The sequence below is a fragment of the Cherax quadricarinatus genome, chromosome 59, assembly GCF_038502225.1.
Source record: "Cherax quadricarinatus isolate ZL_2023a chromosome 59, ASM3850222v1, whole genome shotgun sequence".
Taxonomy (NCBI): domain Eukaryota; kingdom Metazoa; phylum Arthropoda; class Malacostraca; order Decapoda; family Parastacidae; genus Cherax; species Cherax quadricarinatus.
Window position 1 is genome coordinate 12,223,180 of NC_091350.1, and position 23,344 is coordinate 12,246,523.

At 44.5% G+C, this 23,344-nt stretch overlaps 1 protein-coding gene across 5 annotated transcripts in view; it reads right to left on the minus strand.

Moving 5' to 3' along the window:
• Window positions 1-8,837: 8,837 nt before the first annotated feature.
• Window positions 8,838-23,344, minus strand: part of LOC138854438 (neuronal acetylcholine receptor subunit alpha-4-like) — a 467,533-nt gene continuing 453,026 nt past the window's right edge. For 2 of the 5 annotated variants that reach the window (XM_070097734.1, XM_070097735.1), the window contains exon 11: window positions 8,838-11,415. In XM_070097734.1, the coding sequence (XP_069953835.1) occupies window positions 11,191-11,415 (225 nt within the window). In that variant the 3' untranslated portion in view covers window positions 8,838-11,190. The remainder of the gene's footprint in view (window positions 11,416-23,344) is intronic. The other 3 variants (XM_070097736.1, XM_070097737.1, XM_070097738.1) reach the window with 3 other exon arrangements.

The window sequence follows — 23,344 nt, forward strand, 5'->3', positions numbered from 1 at the left end:
TGTAATGTGATCCTTTATTAACAACGTTTCGCCCACACAGTGGGCTTTATCAAGTCACAAACAGATCTACCTGGGTGAAAGGCACGTAAGTATTTATACTGCTTCTGTGTTTACTTTTTCATTATGTCGGTATTTTATACCATTTATTTCCAAAGGAATGTTGATTCGAGGAACTGGAACTATGTGTCTTTTTGGTCTCATGGCATTATTGTGAACGATGCAGCGAAGATCCCCGATCAGTGTTTCCAGGTTTCCGGTCAGTGCGTTCAGGGGTCTATCCGTGTCTCCTGAGAGCCTCCCTTCACCCCTTTCCCAAGTTAGTAGCCCCAGGGTCTGCCCCGTAAGAGTAATTTTATCTGCTGGAGCAAGTTTGGGGCAGCCATGTCCTGAGTAGCTCAGACACTGCACTAGAAAAACTTTTACACAAATAACCCGCACACAGGAGAGAGGAGCTTACGACGAAGTTTCAGTTCAACTTGGAACATTTACGAAGTCGAAATAATGTTGGTAGAATTACTAACAATATGTTAGGTAAAGGACACAAGTGCATCTTTTCGCTATCCAGGAGATTTGTCAAGACGTATCGGCTTGACAAAGCTCCTGGATGGTGCGGTATTGCCATAAATAAAAATGTCGCGTAAATTGCACTTGTGTTCTTTTACCTAACTTTACAAAATCGCAGCTTCTCTCTCCCATTTACAGGTTATTAATGTAGTGTTCCAGTCACAGTATTGTGCCATTATGTTCTTTCTGGAAAACCTTTGTGCATCCAGTCTCTCAGGGAAGTCTTGTTTAGGGGTCCTTTGCCAGGGAGATATCGCAAGTACGTCCCTTCCAAGATTAGATACTGATATAGATTTTGCCACCGAAGTCGCTAGTCTATTGTGCACCCCATATCCATCCTGTCCCTTCCGAGAGACATTCCTTCAGGGTGTGTTGCCATCATGGGTTTGCCTGGCTGGCAGAGCTCTCGCTTCACACGCGGAGGGCCCGGGTTCGATTCCCGGCGGGTGGAAACATTTCGACGCGTTTCCTTACACCTGTTGTCCTGTTCACCAACAAGTAGGTACCTGGGTGTTAGTTGACTGGTATAGGTCGCATCCTAATGGAAATAAGACAGACAGTCCCTCAATGGCGCACTGACTTTCTTGGGTTATCCTGGGTGGCTAACCCTCAGGATTAAAAATCCGAACGAAATCTTATCTTATCTTAAAGCAGGTGGTAATATAGCTTTGTGATGGTTGGCGTACTTCATGGTAAAGGTATCACAGCTGACAACTTATTTAAGAACTGGAACGAGCATGTATAAAGTGAGGATGGGTTTACTTGTGATTTATCTATCAACTGTTTCGGGAGTTTCCTGTACTCTTACATCCTGACCTGGAAGCAGAACTGTCTGTTAACTGCTTTGTCGGCCAGGCTGTTGCTGTTGGTGGCTCGCCGGCCCACATATCCATCACAGCCTGATTGGCACTTGGCGGAGGCAGCGATATAGTTTCCACTTATAAAATCTACACTTGTTCCAGCAATATTTCTGATGTCTGCTTATACCAAGTTGAACACTCTAGACCCACCGATGTTTAGGCAAGTACAGTGCAAGAATTGTAGGGAAATAAGTCTACTTAGCATACAGGGTAAAGCACTGAACAAAGTGCAAGGAGGCAGAGGAAAGTTTTGTTCCCAAGGGAAACAGAAATAATAGGAAGACGAAAACGAGTCCTTGGTTTACCCGAAGGTGTAGGGAGGCAAAAACTAAGTGCAACAGAGAATGGAAAAGGTACAGGAGGCATAGGACCCAGGAAAACAAGGAGATTAGTAGAAGAGCCAGAAACGAGTATGCACAGATAAGGAGGGAGGCCCAGCGACAGTATGAAAACGACATAGCATCGAAAGTCAAATCTGACCCGAAACTGCTGTATAGCCACATTAGGAGGAAGACAACAGTCAAGGACCAGGTGATAAGGCTGAGGAAAGAAGGTGGAGAACTCAACACGAGATTTAAGGAAGTATTTACAGTAGAGACAGGAAGGACTCTGGGGGGACAGACCAGATGGGGACACCAGCAAGGAATACACCAACAAGTGTTGGACGACATACATACAGATGAGGAGGAGGTGAAGAAACTGCTAAGGGACATCGATACCTCAAAGGCAATGGGACCGGACAACATCTCCCCGTGGGTCCTTAGAGAGGGAGCAGATATGTTGTGCATGCCACTTACCACAATCTTCAACACGTCCCTGGAAACTGGGCAACTACCTGAGGTATGGAAGACGGCAAATGTAGTTCCCATTTTTAAAAAAGGAGACAGAAAAGAGGCACTAAACTATAGACCTGTGTCATTGACGTGTATAGTATGCAAAATTATGGAGAAGATTATCAGGAGGAGAGTGGTGGAGCACCTGGAACGGAACAAGAGTATAAATGCCAACCAGCACGGATTCATGGAAGGCAAATCCTGTGTCACAAACCTTCTGGAGTTTTATGATAAAATAACAGAAGTAAGACACGAGAGAGAGGGGTGGGTTGATTGCATCTTCTTGGACTGCAAGAAGGCCTTTGACACAGTTCCTCACAAGAGATTAGTGCAGAAGCTAGAGCATCAGGCGCATATAACAGAAAGGGCACTGCAATGGATCAGAGAATACCTGACAGGGAGACAACAACGAGTCATGGTACGTAATGATGTATCACAGTGGGCACCTGTGACGAGCGGGGTCCCACAGGGGTCGGTCCTAGGACCAGTGCTATTTTTGGTATATGTGAACGACATGATGGAAGGGTTAGACTCAGAAGTGTCCTTGTTTGCAGATGATGTGAAGTTAATGAGGAGAATTAAATCTGATGAGGACCAGGCAGGACTTCAAAGAGACCTGGACAGACTGGACACCTGGTCAGGCAAATGGCTTCTCGAATTTAATCCTGCCAAATGCAAAGTCATGAAGATAGGGGAAGGGCACAGAAGACCACAGACCGAGTATAGGCTAGGTGGCCAAAGACTGCAAACCTCACTCAAGGAGAAAGATCTTGGGGTGAGTATAACACCGAGCATGTCTCCGGAAGCACACATCAACCAGATAACTGCTGCAGTATATGGGCGCCTGGCAAACCTGAGAACAGCATTCCGATACCTTAGTAAGGAATCGTTCAAGACACTGTACACCGTGTATGTCAGGCCCATACTGGAGTATGCAGCACCTGTTTGGAACCCGCACTTGATAAAGCACGTCAAGAAACTAGAGAAAGTACAAAGGTTTGCGACAAGGTTAGTTCCAGAGCTAAGGGGAATGTCCTATGAAGAAAGATTAAGGGAAATCGGCCTGACGACACTGGAGGACAGGAGGGTCAGGGGAGACATGATAACGACATATAAAATACTGCGTGGAATAGACAAGGTGGACAAAGACAGGATGTTCCAGGGAGGGGACACAGAAACAAGAGGCGACAATTGGAAGTTGAAGACACAAATGAGTCAGAGAGATAGTAGGAAGTATTTCTTCAGTCATAGAGTTGTAAGGCAGTGGAATAGCCTAGAAAATGACGTAGTGGAGGCAGGAACCATACACAGTTTTAAGACGAGGTTTGATAAAGCTCATGGAGCGGGGAGAAAGAGGGCCCAGTAGCAACCGGTGAAGAGGCGGGGCCAGGAGCTAAGACTCGACCCCTGCAACCACAAATAGGTGAGTACAAATAGGTGAGTACTAAGCAGAATGACCCACGAAATTGTAATGACACTATTGCAAACAAACCATACCACGGGCGGGGATAAAACCCGCGATCAGAGAGTCATACAACTCCAGACCGACGCGTTAGCCACTGGGCCAGCTCGCTACAATAAGACTCATCCAACTAGGTATATTTATACACCATAGGAAGGTTAGCATAAGCACCACTGTGGCCACAAATGCAAGTTTTTACAGACGAATCTCCCGCCAGCGTGGTGGTCACAGTGGTACCTATATAACGAGTTTGTTTGGTGATGCTGGTAGCGGGGAGTAAATGATATGTCTTCGGAGGCTTCTTTCTTTATTTGCAAAGTCGTGGTGGGTACACAGGCTTGTGTGTTGTGCCCATGGCCCAGGAGGGCCATGCTCACGAGGGAGAGAGGTAGTAGGACTTGTTGACTGCTGCTAGGCCGCTGAGTGAGTTAGCGAATGGGACCAGCGTCCCACTGACTTTGGGCTGGCTAGAGAGGGCAGCACCTTAGTGCCGTGAAATATGAACTGAGCTGGCAGACAGCATAGGCTGTCTGTGCTGACAGTACAGGCTGTCTACACCTATGCTAACCTTCTTATGGTGTATAAATATACCTAGTTGGATGAGTCTTATTGTAGCCAGCTGGCCCAGTGGATAACGCGTTGGTCTGGAGTTGTATGACTCTCTGATTGCGGGTTCTATCCTCGCCCGTGGTATGGTTTACTAAGCAGAATTATTGTGGAAAGAATAATGGGGAAGACAGAGAATAAGATTGAAGAGGAAGACGGAGTTAGAAAGGGCAGTTGTGTAAATCAAGCGTTTACCCTTAAAGTAGATAAGTGAGTAACAGAGAATAAAAAGTGTCAATAACGTGGCTGGAATAATTCACCAAAATCTGCATATAGGAGAGCAACCTTATGACGACGTTTCGGTTCATCCCGGAGCATTGTCGTGTCACAACTGCAGCAAGAACAGCAGAGAAGGCCGGGTGGTAATACGATAGGGGACAGAGGAAAAAAACATAGTGGTAGTGGTGAAGTGCTACTATTAGTAGTGGTGAGTAATACTAGTAGTAGTGAAGTAATAGTAGTAGTAGTAAAGTAATAGTAGTAGTAGCACTATAATGGTGGTGTGGATGTCAACAATATGTATAGTATCTATTTCTTGGGTTTATACATCTTCATTCTGTTTATATAAAAACCGATAAAGCCGTTGGTTTAATACAATATAATGTAGAAGAGCAATACTGCCACCTGGATAAGGATAGATAAAATAAAACTGTAAATCTAACTTATTTATTAGTATGAGAAAATAATTTTACTTATGTACAGATTGATTCACTATATTGTTGCTGATGTTGCTGTGTCTCCTCCTGCTGCCTCATGAGTGCTCTGTTGTATGTACAGTTGTGCTACAGGTGTACCAGCCCGGGCAGGTGTGCCACAGGTGCCAGGGTAGGTGTGCCACAGGTGCCAGGGTAGGTGAACCACAGGTGCATAGACAGGTGTCCAGTCAGAACAGGGTTTTATCTACCTCGAGGTTTCATTGCAGTCTTTTATAACTGTTCCAGACAGTTTGGCGTAGTTTGTTCAGGCAGTATAGTACATTTAGTCCTGGAAGTGCGTGTCCTCCAGGCAGCATAATTGTTCCAGCACAATTATTCTCTATGTTGTAAGTGTTCCTGCAAGGAAACCTCTCCAAGCAAAATAACTGTTCCAGCCAGTATCAATATTTGAACGAAGGCAGTGGTTCCAACTGTACCAGCATCAGTACAATGCTTCGCAGCACAAGCATCTTTGTTCCAGGAGGCATAAATAACATGTCAGCTTAAGAAAGTTATATTTGTTCAGGCTTCTCCATCAAGTGTCTCCCCAAGTAACTTACAATGCTATAGATGGTACAAACGTAATAGTGTACAAATGTGTATCATTTATTGATGAAGTGTTCCACCAGCTTGTTCATCCTCCTTGACTCAGAGAAGATGAACAAGCAAATCCAGTGGAACTAACTGGGAGAAAATAAAAGTTTTCTGAGTGTCACAAAACAATAACATTCTGAGTGACACAAAAGTTACCTGACACTAAATAACAGATTTCTGGTTTACACAAAATAAAAGTTATCTGGCTGACACAACATAGTTTTCTGACTGACACGAAACAACAGCTCTCATTGGCTGATACAAAGTACACACTAACTAGTCGATACAAAAAAAAAAATGCAGCTGTAGTCTCAAGCATGTTGTATTTGGCTAAATTTTATTGAGCATTTTATGGCATTGCTTGTGGCCAAATCGAAGTTTGTAAATCAGGTGTAAAATAAAGTATATTCTGTAAACGATGGAAATACACAAAAGAAAAAAAATACACATACTTCGTGACTAGATGAACCAGAATATACGGACGTGGTGATTGGTTGAGAGAGAGAACAGACAAGCCTCGTGATTGGGTGAAATATGACGTACAAACTTCGTGATTGGCTCACACAGACTGTACAGTCTTAGCGGAGACAACGCATAGATTGCAGGAGCAAATTTTGATCGGGACAACATTTCGCGCTTGGTAGAGCTTTACCAGGTCATGGTCTTCACACACTAAAATATGTTTCGCCGCTCTACGTGGGGAAACATGACTTGATAAAGCTCTGACAAATATCTCTTGATAAAGCTCTACCAAGAGGGAAACATGACTTGATAAAGCTCTACCTAGAGAGAAATATTACTTGATAAAGCTCAACAGGAAGGGACACATGGCTTGATCAAGCTCTACACAGAGCGAAACGTTGCCCCAACAGTAAGTGCTTTTTGTGCAGCGCGGGTCTCCGCTGTTGCTTGGCAGTAGGACACTGTCATCCACAGCCTCTTGCAGATTACCTTATACATAAACATCGTTTAATGGCTTTAATTTATGTCTTTAGCGCCCCTCTGCGTAAGAGCAATATTAACACTGCCTTGCCCTCCCACCCAATTCCCAACACAAGATTAGTCTTTCACAGTAGATAAATATTGTTTAAACACTAATGTCATCAAGGAAGGTGCCTTGATGCTGGAGAAGGGTTCTTAGTCCCTTCCTTGCTTCCGCAGGGACGCGATAATTATACAGTAGTTAGATAATCTAGGGAATCAAAGGTGATTCCTTCTCGTCACACACAGAATACATAAAGGATTATAATGGTTTGTTTTCCACTGGCAAGTCCAGGGATGTCATAGGATAAGTCCCGAAGCAGATGTCTTTTATCTAGACGGCATAGCAGGATGCCACCTTGGTCCAGTTTGTGGGATAATACACGAGATCTACCTGTCATCCTTGAGGTAGGTAGACAAGGCAAGCGAAGGTAGGTAGGTTATCCACCATTATTTATGTGTTTATTATTATTCTCACAACCATGGCCGCATCATTCCTCCTCTCCACACTGCTCACAGCTACAAAGGATCAGTTATACACATGTCTCAGGAGGCCATGCTAGAACCTCAAACAAGATTGATAATACTGCTAGTTGGATGAATCTTACTAGGTACTGGCTTGATAGTTTTAGCATTGGCTTGATAGTATTAGCATTGGCTTGATAGTATTAGCATTGGCTTGATAGTATTAGCATTGGCTTGATAGTATTAGCACTGGCTTGATAGTTTTAGCATTGGCTTGATAGTATTAGCATTGGCTTGATAGTATTAGCATTGGCTTGATAGTATTAGCACTGGCTTGATAGTATTAGCATTGGCTTGATAGTATTAGCACTGGCTTGATAGTTTTAGCATTGGCTTGATAGTATTAGCATTGGCTTGATAGTATTAGCACTGGCTTGATAGTATTAGCATTGGCTTGATAGTATTAGCACTGGCTTGATAGTTTTAGCATTGGCTTGATAGTATTAGCATTGGCTTGATAGTATTAGCATTGGCTTGATAGTATTAGCATTGGCTTGATAGTATTAGCACTGGCTTGATAGTATTAGCATTGGCTTGATAGTATTAGCACTGGCTTGATAGTATTAGCATTGGCTTGATAGTATTAGCATTGGCTTGATAGTATTAGCACTGGCTTGATAGTATTAGCATTGGCTTGATAGTATTAGCACTGGCTTGATAGTATTAGCATTGGCTTGATAGTATTAGCATTGGCTTGATAGTATTAGCATTGGCTTGATAGTATTAGCATTGGCTTGATAGTATTAGCACTGGCTTGATAGTATTAGCATTGGCTTGATAGTATTAGCACTGGCTTGATAGTATTAGCATTGGCTTGATAGTATTAGCATTGGCTTGATAGTATTAGCATTGGCTTGATAGTATTAGCATTGGCTTGATAGTATTAGCACTGGCTTGATAGTATTAGCATTGGCTTGATAGTATTAGCACTGGCTTGATAGTATTAGCATTGGCTTGATAGTATTAGCATTGGCTTGATAGTATTAGCACTGGCTTGATAGTATTAGCATTGGCTTGATAGTATTAGCACTGGCTTGATAGTATTAGCACTGGCTTGATAGTATTAGCATTGGCTTGATAGTATTAGCATTGGCTTGATAGTATTAGCACTGGCTTGATAGTATTAGCATTGGCTTGATAGTATTAGCACTGGCTTGATAGTATTAGCATTGGCTTGATAGTATTAGCACTGGCTTGATAGTATTAGCATTGGCTTGATAGTATTAGCATTGGCTTGATAGTATTAGCACTGGCTTGATAGTATTAGCATTGGCTTGATAGTATTAGCACTGGCTTGATAGTATTAGCATTGGCTTGATAGTATTAGCATTGGCTTGATAGTATTAGCACTGGCTTGATAGTATTAGCATTGGCTTGATAGTATTAGCACTGGCTTGATAGTATTAGCATTGGCTTGATAGTATTAGCATTGGCTTGATAGTATTAGCACTGGCTTGATAGTATTAGCACTGGCTTGATAGTATTAGCATTGGCTTGATAGTTTTAGCACTGGCTTGATAGTATTAGCACTGGCTTGATAGTATTAGCATTGGCTTGATAGTATTAGCACTGGCTTGATAGTATTAGCATTGGCTTGATAGTATTAGCACTGGCTTGATAGTATTAGCATTGGCTTGATAGTATTAGCATTGGCTTGATAGTATTAGCACTGGCTTGATAGTATTAGCACTGGCTTGATAGTATTAGCATTGGCTTGATAGTTTTAGCACTGGCTTGATAGTATTAGCACTGGCTTGATAGTATTAGCATTGGCTTGATAGTATTAGCACTGGCTTGATAGTATTAGCATTGGCTTGATAGTTTTAGCACTGGCTTGATAGTATTAGCACTGGCTTGATAGTTTTAGCACTGGCTTGATAGTTTTAGCACTGGCTTGATAGTATTAGCATTGGCTTGATAGTTTTAGCACTGGCTTGATAGTATTAGCATTGGCTTGATAGTTTTAGCACTGGCTTGATAGTATTAGCACTGGCTTGATAGTATTAGCACTGGCTTGATAGTATTAGCACTGGCTTGATAGTATTAGCACTGGCTTGATAGTTTTAGCACTGGCTTGATAGTATTAGCATTGGCTTGATAGTTTTAGCACTGGCTTGATAGTATTAGCACTGGCTTGATAGTATTAGCACTGGCTTGATAGTATTAGCACTGGCTTGATAGTATTAGCATTGGCTTGATAGTTTTAGCACTGGCTTGATAGTATTAGCATTGGCTTGATAGTTTTAGCACTGGCTTGATAGTATTAGCATTGGCTTGATAGTTTTAGCACTGGCTTGATAGTATTAGCATTGGCTTGATAGTTTTAGCACTGGCTTGATAGTATTAGCATTGGCTTGATAGTATTAGCATTGGCTTGATAGTATTAGCACTGGCTTGATAGTATTAGCATTGGCTTGATAGTATTAGCAGTGGCTTCATAGTATTAGCACTGGCTTGATAGTATTAGCATTGGCTTGATAGTATTAGCACTGGCTTGATAGTATTAGCATTGGCTTGATAGTATTAGCATTGGCTTGATAGTATTAGCATTGGCTTCATAGTATTAGCACTGGCTTGATAGTATTAGCATTGGCTTGATAGTATTAGCACTGGCTTGATAGTATTAGCATTGGCTTGATAGTATCAGAATTGGCTTGATAGTATTAGCACTGGCTTGATAGTATTAGCAGTGGCTTGATAGTATTAGCACTGGCTTGATAGTATTAACATTGGCTTGATAGTATTAGCACTGGCTTGATAGTATTAGCATTGGCTTGATAGTATTATCACTGGCTTGATAGTTCTAACCTCATTCCATTCTGTGGGTTAAGCTACTACTACTACTACTACTACTACTACTACTACTACTACTACTACTACTACTACTACTACTACTACTACTGCTGCTGCTGCTACTAGTACTACTGCTGCTACTAATACTGCTACCACCACTACTACTATTGCTACTACCACTACTACTACTACTACTACTACAACTACTACTACTAGCAGTATTACTACTACTACTAGCAGTAGTACTACTACTACTGCTACTGCTACTACTAATACTACTCCTACTACTATTACTACTAGTACTACTACTACTGCATCACTACATTCAAACTTGACCTACTGCCACTAGTGGATCTCGCTCAAATGTGACCGCCTCTCGTACTGCTGCATCTCTCCCTTTTTTCCACGTCACTGTCCTAACTAAAAAATTATCCTTTCTGATATGTCAATGTATTAGAGTAATAAAGTCGCAAGTGGGCGAAACGTCTCTTGAATAAAGAGACTCAGGCGCTGATCATGTGTCTTATTTGTCAACTTGTTGGCTCTATTCCTTTAATGTATTTTTATTTAAGATAGAAAGTAGAAGAAAGGGCAAGGTAATAGTTGCTTTAAATAGATATAAAACAGCTTAAGCTTTCCTTGAGTCAAACGTCGTTTTCATAAAGCTTTCACTGAGTCAGATGTCATAATAAAGCTTTTACGGAGCAAACGTCGTTACAGTAAAGCTTTCCTTGAGCCAAACTTCGTCATGATAAAGCTTTCACTGAATCAAACGTCGTAAAGCTTTCATTGAGTGAAACGTTGTTATAATAAATCTTTAACTGAGCTAAACGTCGCTATAATAAAGCTTTAACCGAGTCACACGTCTTTATAATAAAGCTTACGCTGCTTTACATCATTTTTTTTTCATTCAGTAAGACCCAAATTAATTGAAAACTCTGGCTAAGCTGAAATTGTTGTAGACTCGTAAGTGTAAGAACACCGGTTCGCTTCCCGGCACTTCTCACACACCTTGTTACGTCGTAATAGACGAGTTTCATACGAGTTTCTTCAGGTTTCATCCAACAGTGACTCATGTTATGAACTGGATGACTCGAATGGAGGAGGTTGGAGTTACGAAGCCAAGGAGGTGGATTTACGAGGCCAGGGTGGTGGATTTACAATCCCCAGCGAGGTGGATTTACGGCCTCGGAGGTGGATTTAAGACGCCGGGGTGATGGATTTATGACCTCTGGGAGGTGGATTTACGAGGTGAGGGAGGTGGCGGTGTTCAGTGCTCAGAGAACAACCTTGAAGGCTAACATGTTTCCCACGAAGATGATGACGAAGACTATGAGGGAGACACGGTCGATGAAGGCTGCCAGGAGGAGCCAGTCTAGGCCACAGGTGGTGGTGAAGTCGACACCTCCACCGCAGTACAGGTGGCTCGCACCGTTCTCACCTAGTTCCAGCTGTTCTTCAGTCTTGGCTGCACGCGAGTAAGACTGGTGTGCCTGAGATACCTGCAATATACATGTGACATGAGTGCAAGACTTACACAGCTCAGGTGTGCTTGAGACACCTGCAACACACACACACACACACACACACACACAAACACGTGACATTAAACACTTATACCTTCACAAAGTGTGCACAGGCAGGTATACTAGGTGGTGGGTTTGTCCAGATAAACTGCTCACCTGGTTTAAGTCTATTAAGTGTAAGGGTATCATTAAGGCTACAAATCACCAGTATGCTGACTGTCAACAATACATTGATTTAATACAGCGGGTTAAAATTACACTGTCAACAAATATACGAAGAGATACGTATGAAAATCTATGTGTATATTCACTGTTAGATGCACACCTTATGGTGAATATACATCAACAGATACACACCTCTCCATATATATATATATATATATATATATATATATATATATATATATATATATATATATATATATATATATATATATATATATATATATATATATTTATATACACACACACCTCTCGGCATACATATGCCAATGGATACATATGTTTGGATAGCCTTAGTGAATACACTCTGATAGAATGATAGAAGGATTTGACTTAGGTTAATGGGGTTTCAAGCCTATCGACTACACGTAACCTTTCACCACCATGCAAGAATACTTCAATCCCTAAAATAGAGAGTAAAGTATATACGGTAAGAGAAATACACTTCTCAGTGTGTATATCCTGTCAATTTGACTCCATTCCCTATTTGTATTTCTATATTTAATTCTATGATTGTAATTCTAATTCTATGATTGTAATTCTAATTCTATGATTGTATATGTAATTCTATGACTGTAAATCTAATTCTATAATTGTAAATCTAATTCTATGCTTGCAAATCTAATTCGATTATTGTAAATCTAATTCTATGACTGTAAAATCTAATTCAGTGTTAATCTAATTCTGTGATTGTAAATCTAATCACATGATTGTAAATTTAATTCCATTATTGCAACTAATTACATGATTGTAAATCTAATTCTATGATTTTAGTTTATCAGATGACTTCAACAGACTACTCAAAGTATTGATAGAGTACTAATTATGTATATCCTTTGATACGAATTTTTGTTTAAGGTGTCATACCAGATGGTCTTGAAGTCTGGCTGTCAGACAGTGTCATACCAGATGGTCTTGAAGTCTGGCTGTCAGACAGTGTCATACGAGATGGTCTTGAAGTCTGGCTGTCAGACAGTGTCATACCAGATGGTCTTGAAGTCTGGCTGTCAGACAGTGTCATACCAGATGGTCTTGAAGTCTGGCTGTCAGACAGTGTCATACCAGATGGTCTTGAAGTCTGGCTGTCAGACAGTGTCATACCAGATGGTCTTGAAGTCTGGCTGTCAGACAGTGTCATACGAGATGGTCTTGAAGTCTGGCTGTCAGACAGTGTCATACCAGATGGTCTTGAAGTCTGGCTGTCAGACAGTGTCATACCAGATGGTCTTGAAGTCTGGCTGTCAGACAGTGTCATACCAGATGGTCTTGAAGTCTGGCTGTCAGACAGTGTCATACCAGATGGTCTTGAAGTCTGGCTGTCAGACAGTGTCATACCAGATGGTCTTGAAGTCTGGCTGTCAGACAGTGTCATACGAGATGGTCTTGAAGTCTGGCTGTCAGACAGTGTCATACCAGATGGTCTTGAAGTCTGGCTGTCAGACAGTGTCATACCAGATGGTCTTGAAGTCTGGCTGTCAGACAGTGTCATACCAGATGGTCTTGAAGTCTGGCTGTCAGACAGTGTCATACCAGATGGTCTTGAAGTCTGGCTGTCAGACAGTGTCATACCAGATGGTCTTGAAGTCTGGCTGTCAGACAGTGTCATACGAGATGGTCTTGAAGTCTGGCTGTCAGACAGTGTCACACCAGATGGTCTTGAAGTCTGGCTGTCAGACAGTGTCATACCAGATGGTCTTGAAGTCTGGCTGTCAGACAGTGTCATACCAGATGGTCTTGAAGTCTGGCTGTCAGACAGTGTCATACCAGATGGTCTTGAAGTCTGGCTGTCAGACAGTGTCATACCAGATGGTCTTGAAGTCTGGCTGTCAGACAGTGTCATACCAGATGGTCTTGAAGTCTGGCTGTCAGACAGTGTCATACGAGATGGCCTTGAAGTCTGGCTGTCAGACAGTGTCACACCAGATGGTCTTGAAGTCTGGCTGTCAGACAGTGTCATACCAGATGGTCTTGAAGTCTGGCTGTCAGACAGTGTCATACCAGATGGTCTTGAAGTCTGGCTGTCAGACAGTGTCATACCAGATGGTCTTGAAGTCTGGCTGTCAGACAGTGTCATACGAGATGGTCTTGAAGTCTGGCTGTCAGACAGTGTCATACCAGATGGTCTTGAAGCCTGGCTGTCAGTGTCATACCAGATGGTCTTCAAGTCTGGCTGTCAGACAGTGTCATACCAGATGGTCTTGAAGTCTGGCTGTCAGTGTCATACCAGATGGTCTTCAAGTCTGGCTGTCAGACAGTGTCATACCAGATGGTCTTGAAGTCTGGCTGTCAGACAGTGTCATAACAGATGGTCTTGAAGCTTGGTTGTCAGACAGTGTCATACCAGATGGTCTTCAAGTCTGGCTGTCAGACAGTGTCATACCAGATGGTCTTCAAGTCTGGCTGTCAGACAGTGTCATACCAGGTAGCCTTGAAGTCTGGCTGTCAGACAGTGTCATAATAGATGGTCTTCAAGTCAGGCTGTCAGAGAGTGTTATACCAGATGGTCTTGAAGTCTGGCTGTCAGACAGTGCCATACCAGATGGTCTTGAAGCCTGGCTGTCAGACAGTGTCATACCAGATGGTCTTGAAGTCTGGCTGTCAGACAGTGTCATACCAGATGGTCTTTAAATCTGGCTGTCAGACAGTGTCATACCAGATGGTCTTGAAGTCTGGCTGTCAGACAGTGTCGTACCAGATGATTTTGAAGTCTGGCTGTCAGACAGTGTCATACCAGATGGTCTTGAAGTCTGGCTGTCAGACAGTGTCATACCAGATGGTCTTGAAGTCTGGCTGTCAGACAGTGTCATACCAGATGGTCTTGAAGTCTGGCTGTCAGACAGTGTCATACCAGATGGCCTTGAAGTCTGGCTGTCAGACAGTGTCATACCAGATGGTCTTGAAGCCTGGCTGTCAGACAGTGTCATACCAGATGTTCTTGAAGCCTGGCTGTCAGACAGTGTCGTACCAGATGGTCTTGAAGTCTGGCTGTCAGACAGTGTCATACCAGAAGGTCTTGAAGTCTGGCTGTCAGACAGTGTCATACCAGAAGGTCTTGAAGTCTGGCTGTCAGACAGTATCATACCAGATGGTCTTCAAGTCTGGCTGTCAGACAGTATCATACCAGATGGTTTTGAAGTCTGGCTGTCAGACAGTGTCATACCAGATGGTTTTGAAGTCTGGCTGTCAGACAGTGTCATACCAGATGGTCTTGAAGCCTGGCTGTCAGACAGTGTCATAACAGATGGTCTTGAAGCCTGGCTGTCAGACAGTGTCATACCAGATTGTCTTGAAGTCTGGCTGTCAGACAGTGTCATACCAGATGGTCTTGAAGTCTGGCTGTCAGACAGTGTCATACCAGATGGTCTTGAAGTCTGGCTGTCAGACAGTGTCATACCAGATGGCCTTGAAGTCTGGCTGTCAGACAGTGTCATACCAGATGGTCTTGAAGTCTGGCTGTCAGACAGTGTCATACCAGATGGCCTTGAAGTCTGGCTGTCAGACAGTGTCATACCAGATGGTCTTGAAGTCTGTCTGTCAGACAGTGTCATACCAGATGGTCTTGAAGTCTGGCTGTCAGACAGTAAACATTCCTGTCATACCAGATGGTCTTGAAGTCTGGCTGTCAGACAGTGTCACACCAGATGGTCTTGAAGTCTGGCTGTCAGACAGTGTCATACCAGATGATCTTGAAGTCTGGCTATCAGACAGTGTCATACCAGATGGCCTTGAAGTCTGGCTGTCAGACAGTGTCATACCAGATGGTCTTGAAATCTGGTTGTCAGACAGTGCCATACCAGATGGTCTTGAAGTCAGGCTATCAGACAGTGTCATACCAGATGGTCTTGAAGTCTGGCTGTCAGACGGTGCCATACCAGATGGTCTTGAAGTCAGGCTGTCAGACTGTCTTACCAGATGGTCTTGAAGTCTGGCTGTCAGACACTGTCATACCACATGGTCTTGAAGTCTTGCTGTCAGACAGTCAACCTTCACTGTGTCATACCAGATGGTCTTGAAGTCTGGCTGTCAGACAGTGTCATACCAGATGGTCTTGAAGTCTGGCTGTCAGACAGTGTCATACCAGATGGTCTTGAAGTGTGGCTGTCAGACAGTGTCATACCAGATGGTCTTGAAGTCTGGCTGCCAGACAGTGTCGTACCAGATGGTCTTGATGTCTGGGTGTCAGACAGTGTCATACAAGATGGTCTTGAAGTGTGGCTTTCAGACAGTGTCATACCAGATGGTCTTGAAGTCTGGCTGTCAGACAGTGTCATACCAAATGGTCTTGAAGTCTGGCTGTCAGACAGTGTCATACCAGATGGACTTGAGGCCTGGCTGTCAGACAGTGTCATACCAGATGTTCTTGAAGTTTGGCTGTCAGACAGTGTCATACCAGGTGGCCTTGAAGTCTGGCTGTCAGACAGTGTCATACTAGATGGTCTTCAAGTCAGGCTGTCAGACAGTGTTATACCAGATGGTCTTGAAGTCTGGCTGTCAGACAGTGCCATACCAGATGGTCTTGAAGCCTGGCTGTCAGACAGTGTCATACCAGATGGTCTTGAAGTCTGGCTGTCAGACAGTGATATACCAGATGGTCTTTAAATCTGGCTGTCAGACAGTGTCATACCAGATGGTCTTGAAGTCTGGCTGTCAAACAGTGTCGTACCAGATGGTCTTGAAGTCTGGCTGTCAGACAGTGTCATACCAGATGGTCTTGAAGTCTGGCTGTCAGTCAGTCAACCTTCACTGTGTCATACCAGATGGTCTTCAAGTCTGGCTGTCAGACAGTGTCATACCAGATGGTCTTGAAGTCTGGCTGTCAGGCAGTCAACCTTCACTGTGTCATACCAGATCGTCTTGAAGTCTGGCTGTCAGTCAACATTCACTGTGTCATACCAGATGGTCTTGAAGTCTGGCTGTCAGTGTCATACCAGATAGTCTTGAAGTCTGGCTGTCAGACAGTGTCATACCAAATGGTCTTGAAGTCTGGCTGTCAGACAGTGTCATAAGAGATGGTCTTGAAGTCAGGCAGTCAGGCAGTGTCGTACCAGATGGTCTTGAAGTCTGGCTGTCAGACTGTCATACCAGATGGTCTTGACGTCTAGCTGTCAGACAGTGTCATACCTGATGATCTTGAAGTCTGGCTGTCAGACAGTGTCATACAAGATGGTTTTGAAGTTTGGCTGTCAGACAGTGTCATACGAGATGGTCTTGAAGTCTGGCTGTCAGACAGTGACATACTAGATGGTCTTGAAGTCTGGCTGTCAGACATTGTCATACCAGATGGTCTTGAAGTCTGGCTGTCAGACAGTGTCATACAAGATGGTCTTGAAGTCTGGCTGTCAGACAGTGTCATACCAGATGATCTTGAAGTCTGGCTGTCAGACAGTGTCATACCAGATGGTCTTGAAGTCTGGCTGTCAGACAGTGTCATACGAGATGGTCTTGAAGTCTGGCTGTCAGACAGTGTCATACGTGATGGTCTTGAAATCTGGCTGTCAGACAGTGTCATACCATATGGTCTTGAAGTCTGGCTGTCAGACAGTGTCATACCAGATGATCTTGAAGTCTGGCTGTCAGACAGTGTCATACCAGATGGTCTTGAAGCCTGGCTGTCAGACAGTGTCATACCAGATGTCTTGAAGTTTGGCTGTCAGACAGTGTCATACCAGATGGTCTTGAAGTCTGGCTGTCAAACAGTGTCGTACCAGATGGTCTTGAAGTCTGGTTGTCAGACAGTGTCATTCCAGATGGTCTTCAAGTCTGGCTGTCAGACAGTGTCACACCAGATGGTCTTGAAGTCTGGCTGTCAGACAGTGCCATACCAGATGGTCTTGAAGCCTGGCTGTCAGAGAGTGTCATACCAGATGGTCTTGAAGCCTGGCTGTCAGACAGTGTCATACCAGATGGTCTTTAAGTCTGGCTGTCAGACAGTGTCATAATATATGGTCTTGAAGTCTGGCTGTCAGACAGTGTCGTACCAGGTGGTCTTGAAGCCTGGCTGTCAGACAGTGTCGTACCAGATGGTCTTGAAGTCTGGCTGTCAGACAGTGTCATTCCAGATGGTCTTCAAGTCTGGCTGTCAGACAGTGTCATACCAGATGGTCTTGAAGTCTGGCTGTCAGACAGTGTCATACCAGATGGTCTTGAAGCCTGGCTGTCAGACAGTGTCATACCAGATGGTCTTTAAGTCTGGCTGTCAGACAGTGTCATACCAGATTGTCTTTAAGTCTTGCTGTCAGACAGTGTCATACCAGATGGTCTTGAAGTCTGGCTGTCAGACAGTGTCATACCAGATGGTCTTGAAGTGTGGCTTTCAAACAGTGTCATACCAGTTGGTCTTGAAGTCTGGCTGTCAGACAGTGTCATACCAGATGGTCTTGAAGTCTGGCTGTCAGACAGTGTCATACCAGATGGTCTTGAAGCCTGGCTGTCAGACAGTGTCATACCAGATGTTCTTGAAGCCTGGCTGTCAGACAGTGTCATACCAGATGTTCTTGAAGCCTGGCTGTCAGACTGTCATACCAGATGGTCCTGAAGTCTGGCTGTCAGACAGTGTCATACCAGATGGTCTTGAAGTCTGGCTGTCAGACAGTGTCATACTAGATGGTATTTAAGTCTAGCTGTCAGACAGTGTCATACCAGATGGTCTTTAAGTCTGGCTGTCAGACAGTGTCATACCAGATGGTCTTGAAGTCTGGCTGTCAGACAGTGTCATACCAGATGGTATTTAAGTCTAGCTGTCAGACAGTGTCATACCAGATGGTCTTTAAGTCTGGCTGTCAGACAGTAAACATTCACAGTGTCATACCAGATGGTCTTGAAGTCTGGCTGTCAGTGTCATACCAGATGGTCTTGAAGTCTGGCTGTCAGACAGTGTCATACCAGATGGTCTTGAAGCCTGGCTGTCAGACAGTGTCATACCAGATGGTCTTGAAGCCTGGCTCTCAGACAGTGTCATACCAGATGGTCTTGAAGTCTGGCTGTCAGACAGTGTCATACCAGATGGTCTTGAAGTCTGGCTGTCAGACAGTGTCATACCAGATGGTCTTGAAGCCTGGCTGTCAGACAGTGTCATACCAGATGGTCTTGAAGCCTGGCTCTCAGACAGTGTCATACAAGATGGTCTTGAAGTCTGGCTGTCAGACAGTGTCATACCAGATGGTCTTGAAGTCTGGCTGTCAGACAGTGTCATACCAGATGGTCTTGAAGCCTGGCTGTCAGACAGTGTCATACCAGATGGTCTTGAAGCCTGGCTCTCAGAGAGTGTCATACCAGATGGTCTTGAAGTCTGGCTGTCAGACAGTGTCATACCAGATGTTCTTGAAGTCTGGCTGTCAGACAGTGTCATACCAGATGGTCTTGAAGTCTGGCTGTCAGTCAGTGTCATACCAGATGGTCTTGAAGTCTGGCTGTTAGTCAGTGTCATACCAGATGGTCTTGAAGTCTGGCTGTCAGTCAGTGTCATACCAGATGGTCTTGAAGTCTGGCTGTCAGACAATGTCATACTAGATGGTCTTGAAGTCTGGCTGTCAGGCAGTGTCATACCAGATGGTCTTGAAGTCTGGGTGTCAGTCAGTGTCATACCAGATGGTCTTAAAGTCTGGCTGTCAGACAGTGTCATACCAGATGGTCTTGAAGTCTGGCTGTCAGACAGTGTCATACCAGATGGTCTTGAAGTCTGGCTGTCAGACAGTGTCATACCAGATGGTCTTGAAGCCTGGCTGTCAGACAGTGTCATACCAGATGTTCTTGAAGCCTGGCTGTCAGACAGTGTCATACCAGATGTTCTTGAAGCCTGGCTGTCAGACTGTCATACCAGATGGTCCTGAAGTCTGGCTGTCAGAAAGTGTCATACCAGATGGTCTTGAAGTCTGGCTGTCAGACAGTGTCATACCAGATGGTCTTGAAGTCTGGGTGTCAGTCAGTGTCATACCAGATGGTCTTAAAGTCTGGCTGTAAGACAGTATCATAGCAGATGGTCTTCAAGTCTGGCTGTCAGACAGTGTCATACCAGATGGTCTTGAAGTCTGGCTGTCAGACAGTGTCATACCAGATGGTCTTGAAGTCTGGCTGTCAGACAGTGTCATACCAGATGGTATTTAAGTCTAGCTGTCAGACAGTGTCATACCAGATGGTCTTTAAGTCTGGCTGTCAGACAGTAAACATTCACAGTGTCATACCAGATGGTCTTGAAGTCTGGCTGTCAGACAGTGTCATACCAGATGGTCTTGAAGTCTGGCTGTCAGACAGTAAACATTCACTGTGTCATACCAGATGGTCTTGAAGTCTGGCTGTCAGACAGTGTCATACCAGATGGTCTTGAAGCCTGGCTGTCAGACAGTGTCATACCAGATGGTCTTGAAGCCTGGCTCTCAGACAGTGTCATACCAGATGGTCTTGAAGTCTGGCTGTCAGACAGTGTCATACCAGATGGTCTTGAAGTCTGGCTGTCAGACAGTGTCATACCAGATGGTCTTGAAGCCTGGCTGTCAGACAGTGTCATACCAGATGGTCTTGAAGCCTGGCTCTCAGACAGTGTCATACAAGATGGTCTTGAAGTCTGGCTGTCAGACAGTGTCATACCAGATGGTCTTGAAGTCTGGCTGTCAGACAGTGTCATACCAGATGGTCTTGAAGCCTGGCTGTCAGACAGTGTCATACCAGATGGTCTTGAAGCCTGGCTCTCAGAGAGTGTCATACCAGATGGTCTTGAAGTCTGGCTGTCAGACAGTGTCATACCAGATGTTCTTGAAGTCTGGCTGTCAGACAGTGTCATACCAGATGGTCTTGAAGTCTGGCTGTCAGTCAGTGTCATACCAGATGGTCTTCAAGTCTGGCTGTCAGACAGTATCATACCAGATGGTTTTGAAGTCTGGCTGTCAGACAGTGTCATACCAGATGGTCTTGAAGCCTGGCTGTCAGACAGTGTCATAACAGATGGTCTTGAAGCCTGGCTGTCAGACAGTGTCATACCAGATTGTCTTGAAGTCTGGCTGTCAGACAGTGTCATACCAGATGGTCTTGAAGTCTGGCTGTCAGACAGTGTCATACCAGATGGTCTTGAAGTCTGGCTGTCAGACAGTGTCATACCAGATGGCCTTGAAGTCTGGCTGTCAGACAGTGTCATACCAGATGGTCTTGAAGTCTGGCTGTCAGACAGTGTCATACCAGATGGCCTTGAAGTCTGGCTGTCAGACAGTGTCATACCAGATGGTCTTGAAGTCTGTCTGTCAGACAGTGTCATACCAGATGGTCTTGAAGTCTGGCTGTCAGACAGTAAACATTCCTGTGTCATACCAGATGGTCTTGAAGTCTGGCTGTCAGACAGTGTCACACCAGATGGTCTTGAAGTCTGGCTGTCAGACAGTGTCATACCAGATGATCTTGAAGTCTGGCTATCAGACAGTGTCATACCAGATGGCCTTGAAGTCTGGCTGTCAGACAGTGTCATACCAGATGGTCTTGAAATCTGTTTGTCAGACAGTGCCATACCAGATGGTCTTGAAGTCAGGCTATCAGACAGTGTCATACCAGATGGTCTTGAAGTCTGGCTGTCAGACGGTGCCATACCAGATGGTCTTGAAGTCAGGCTGTCAGACTGTCTTACCAGATGGTCTTGAAGTCTGGCTGTCAGACAGTGTCATACCACATGGTCTTGAAGTCTTGCTGTCAGACAGTCAACCTTCACTGTGTCATACCAGATGGTCTTGAAGTCTGGCTGTCAGACAGTGTCATACCAGATGGTCTTGAAGTCTGGCTGTCAGACAGTGTCATACCAGATGGTCTTGAAGTGTGGCTGTCAGACAGTGTCATACCAGATGGTCTTGAAGTCTGGCTGCCAGACAGTGTCGTACCAGATGGTCTTGATGTCTGGGTGTCAGACAGTGTCATACAAGATGGTCTTGAAGTGTGGCTTTCAGACAGTGTCATACCAGATGGTCTTGAAGTCTGGCTGTCAGACAGTGTCATACCAAATGGTCTTGAAGTCTGGCTGTCAGACAGTGTCATACCAGATGGTCTTGAGGCCTGGCTGTCAGACAGTGTCATACCAGATGTTCTTGAAGTTTGGCTGTCAGACAGTGTCATACCAGGTGGCCTTGAAGTCTGGCTGTCAGATAGTGTCATACTAGATGGTCTTCAAGTCAGGCTGTCAGACAGTGTTATACCAGATGGTCTTGAAGTCTGGCTGTCAGACAGTGCCATACCAGATGGTCTTGAAGCCTGGCTGTCAGACAGTGTCATACCAGATGGTCTTGAAGTCTGGCTGTCAGACAGTGTCATACCAGATGGTCTTTAAATCTGGCTGTCAGACAGTGTCATACCAGATGGTCTTGAAGTCTGGCTGTCAAACAGTGTCGTACCAGATGGTCTTGAAGTCTGGCTGTCAGACAGTGTCATACCAGATGGTCTTGAAGTCTGGCTGTCAGTCAGTCAACCTTCACTGTGTCATACCAGATGGTCTTCAAGTCTGGCTGTCAGACAGTGTCATACCAGATGGTCTTGAAGTCTGGCTGTCAGGCAGTCAACCTTCACTGTGTCATACCAGATCGTCTTGAAGTCTGGCTGTCAGTCAACATTCACTGTGTCATACCAGATGGTCTTGAAGTCTGGCTGTCAGTGTCATACCAGATAGTCTTGAAGTCTGGCTGTCAGACAGTGTCATACCAAATGGTCTTGAAGTCTGGCTGTCAGACAGTGTCATAAGAGATGGTCTTGAAGTCAGGCAGTCAGGCAGTGTCGTACCAGATGGTCTTGAAGTCTGGCTGTCAGACTGTCATACCAGATGGTCTTGACGTCTAGCTGTCAGAGTGTCATACCTGATGATCTTGAAGTCTGGCTGTCAGACAGTGTCATAGAAGATGGTTTTGAAGTTTGGCTGTCAGACAGTGTCATACGAGATGGTCTTGAAGTCTGGCTTTCAGACAGTGACATACTAGATGGTCTTGAAGTCTGGCTGTCAGACAGTGTCATACCCGATGGTCTTGAAGTCTGGCTGTCAGACAGTGTCATACAAGATGGTCTTGAAATCTGGCTGTCAGACAGTGTCATACCAGATGATCTTGAAGTCTGGCTGTCAGACAGTGTCATACCAGATGGTCTTGAAGTCTGGCTGTCAGACAGTGTCATACGAGATGGTCTTGAAGTCTGGCTGTCAGACAGTGTCATACCATATGGTCTTGAAGTCTGGCTGTCAGACAGTGTCATACCAGATGGTCTTGAAGTCTGGCTGTCAGACAGTGCCATACCAGATGGTCTTGTGTCATACCAGATGGTCTTGAAGTCTGGTTGTCAGACAGTGTCATTCTGGCTTGAAGTCTGAGTCAGACAGTGTCATACCAGATGGTCTTGAAGCCTGGCTGTCAGACAGTGTCATACCAGATGGTCTTTAAGTCTGGCTGTCAGACAGTGTCATACCAGATGGTCTTTAAGTCTGGCTGTCAGACAGTGTCATACCATATGGTCTTGAAGTCTGGCTGTCAGACAGTGTCATACCAGATGGTCTTGAAGTCTTGCTGTCAGACAGTGTCATACCAGATTGTCTTTAAGTCTTGCTGTCAGACAGTGTCATACCAGATGGTCTTGAAGTCTTGCTGTCAGACAGTGTCATACCAGATGGTCTTGAAGTGTGGCTTTCAAACAGTGTCATACCAGTTGGTCTTGAAGTCTGGCTGTCAGACAGTGT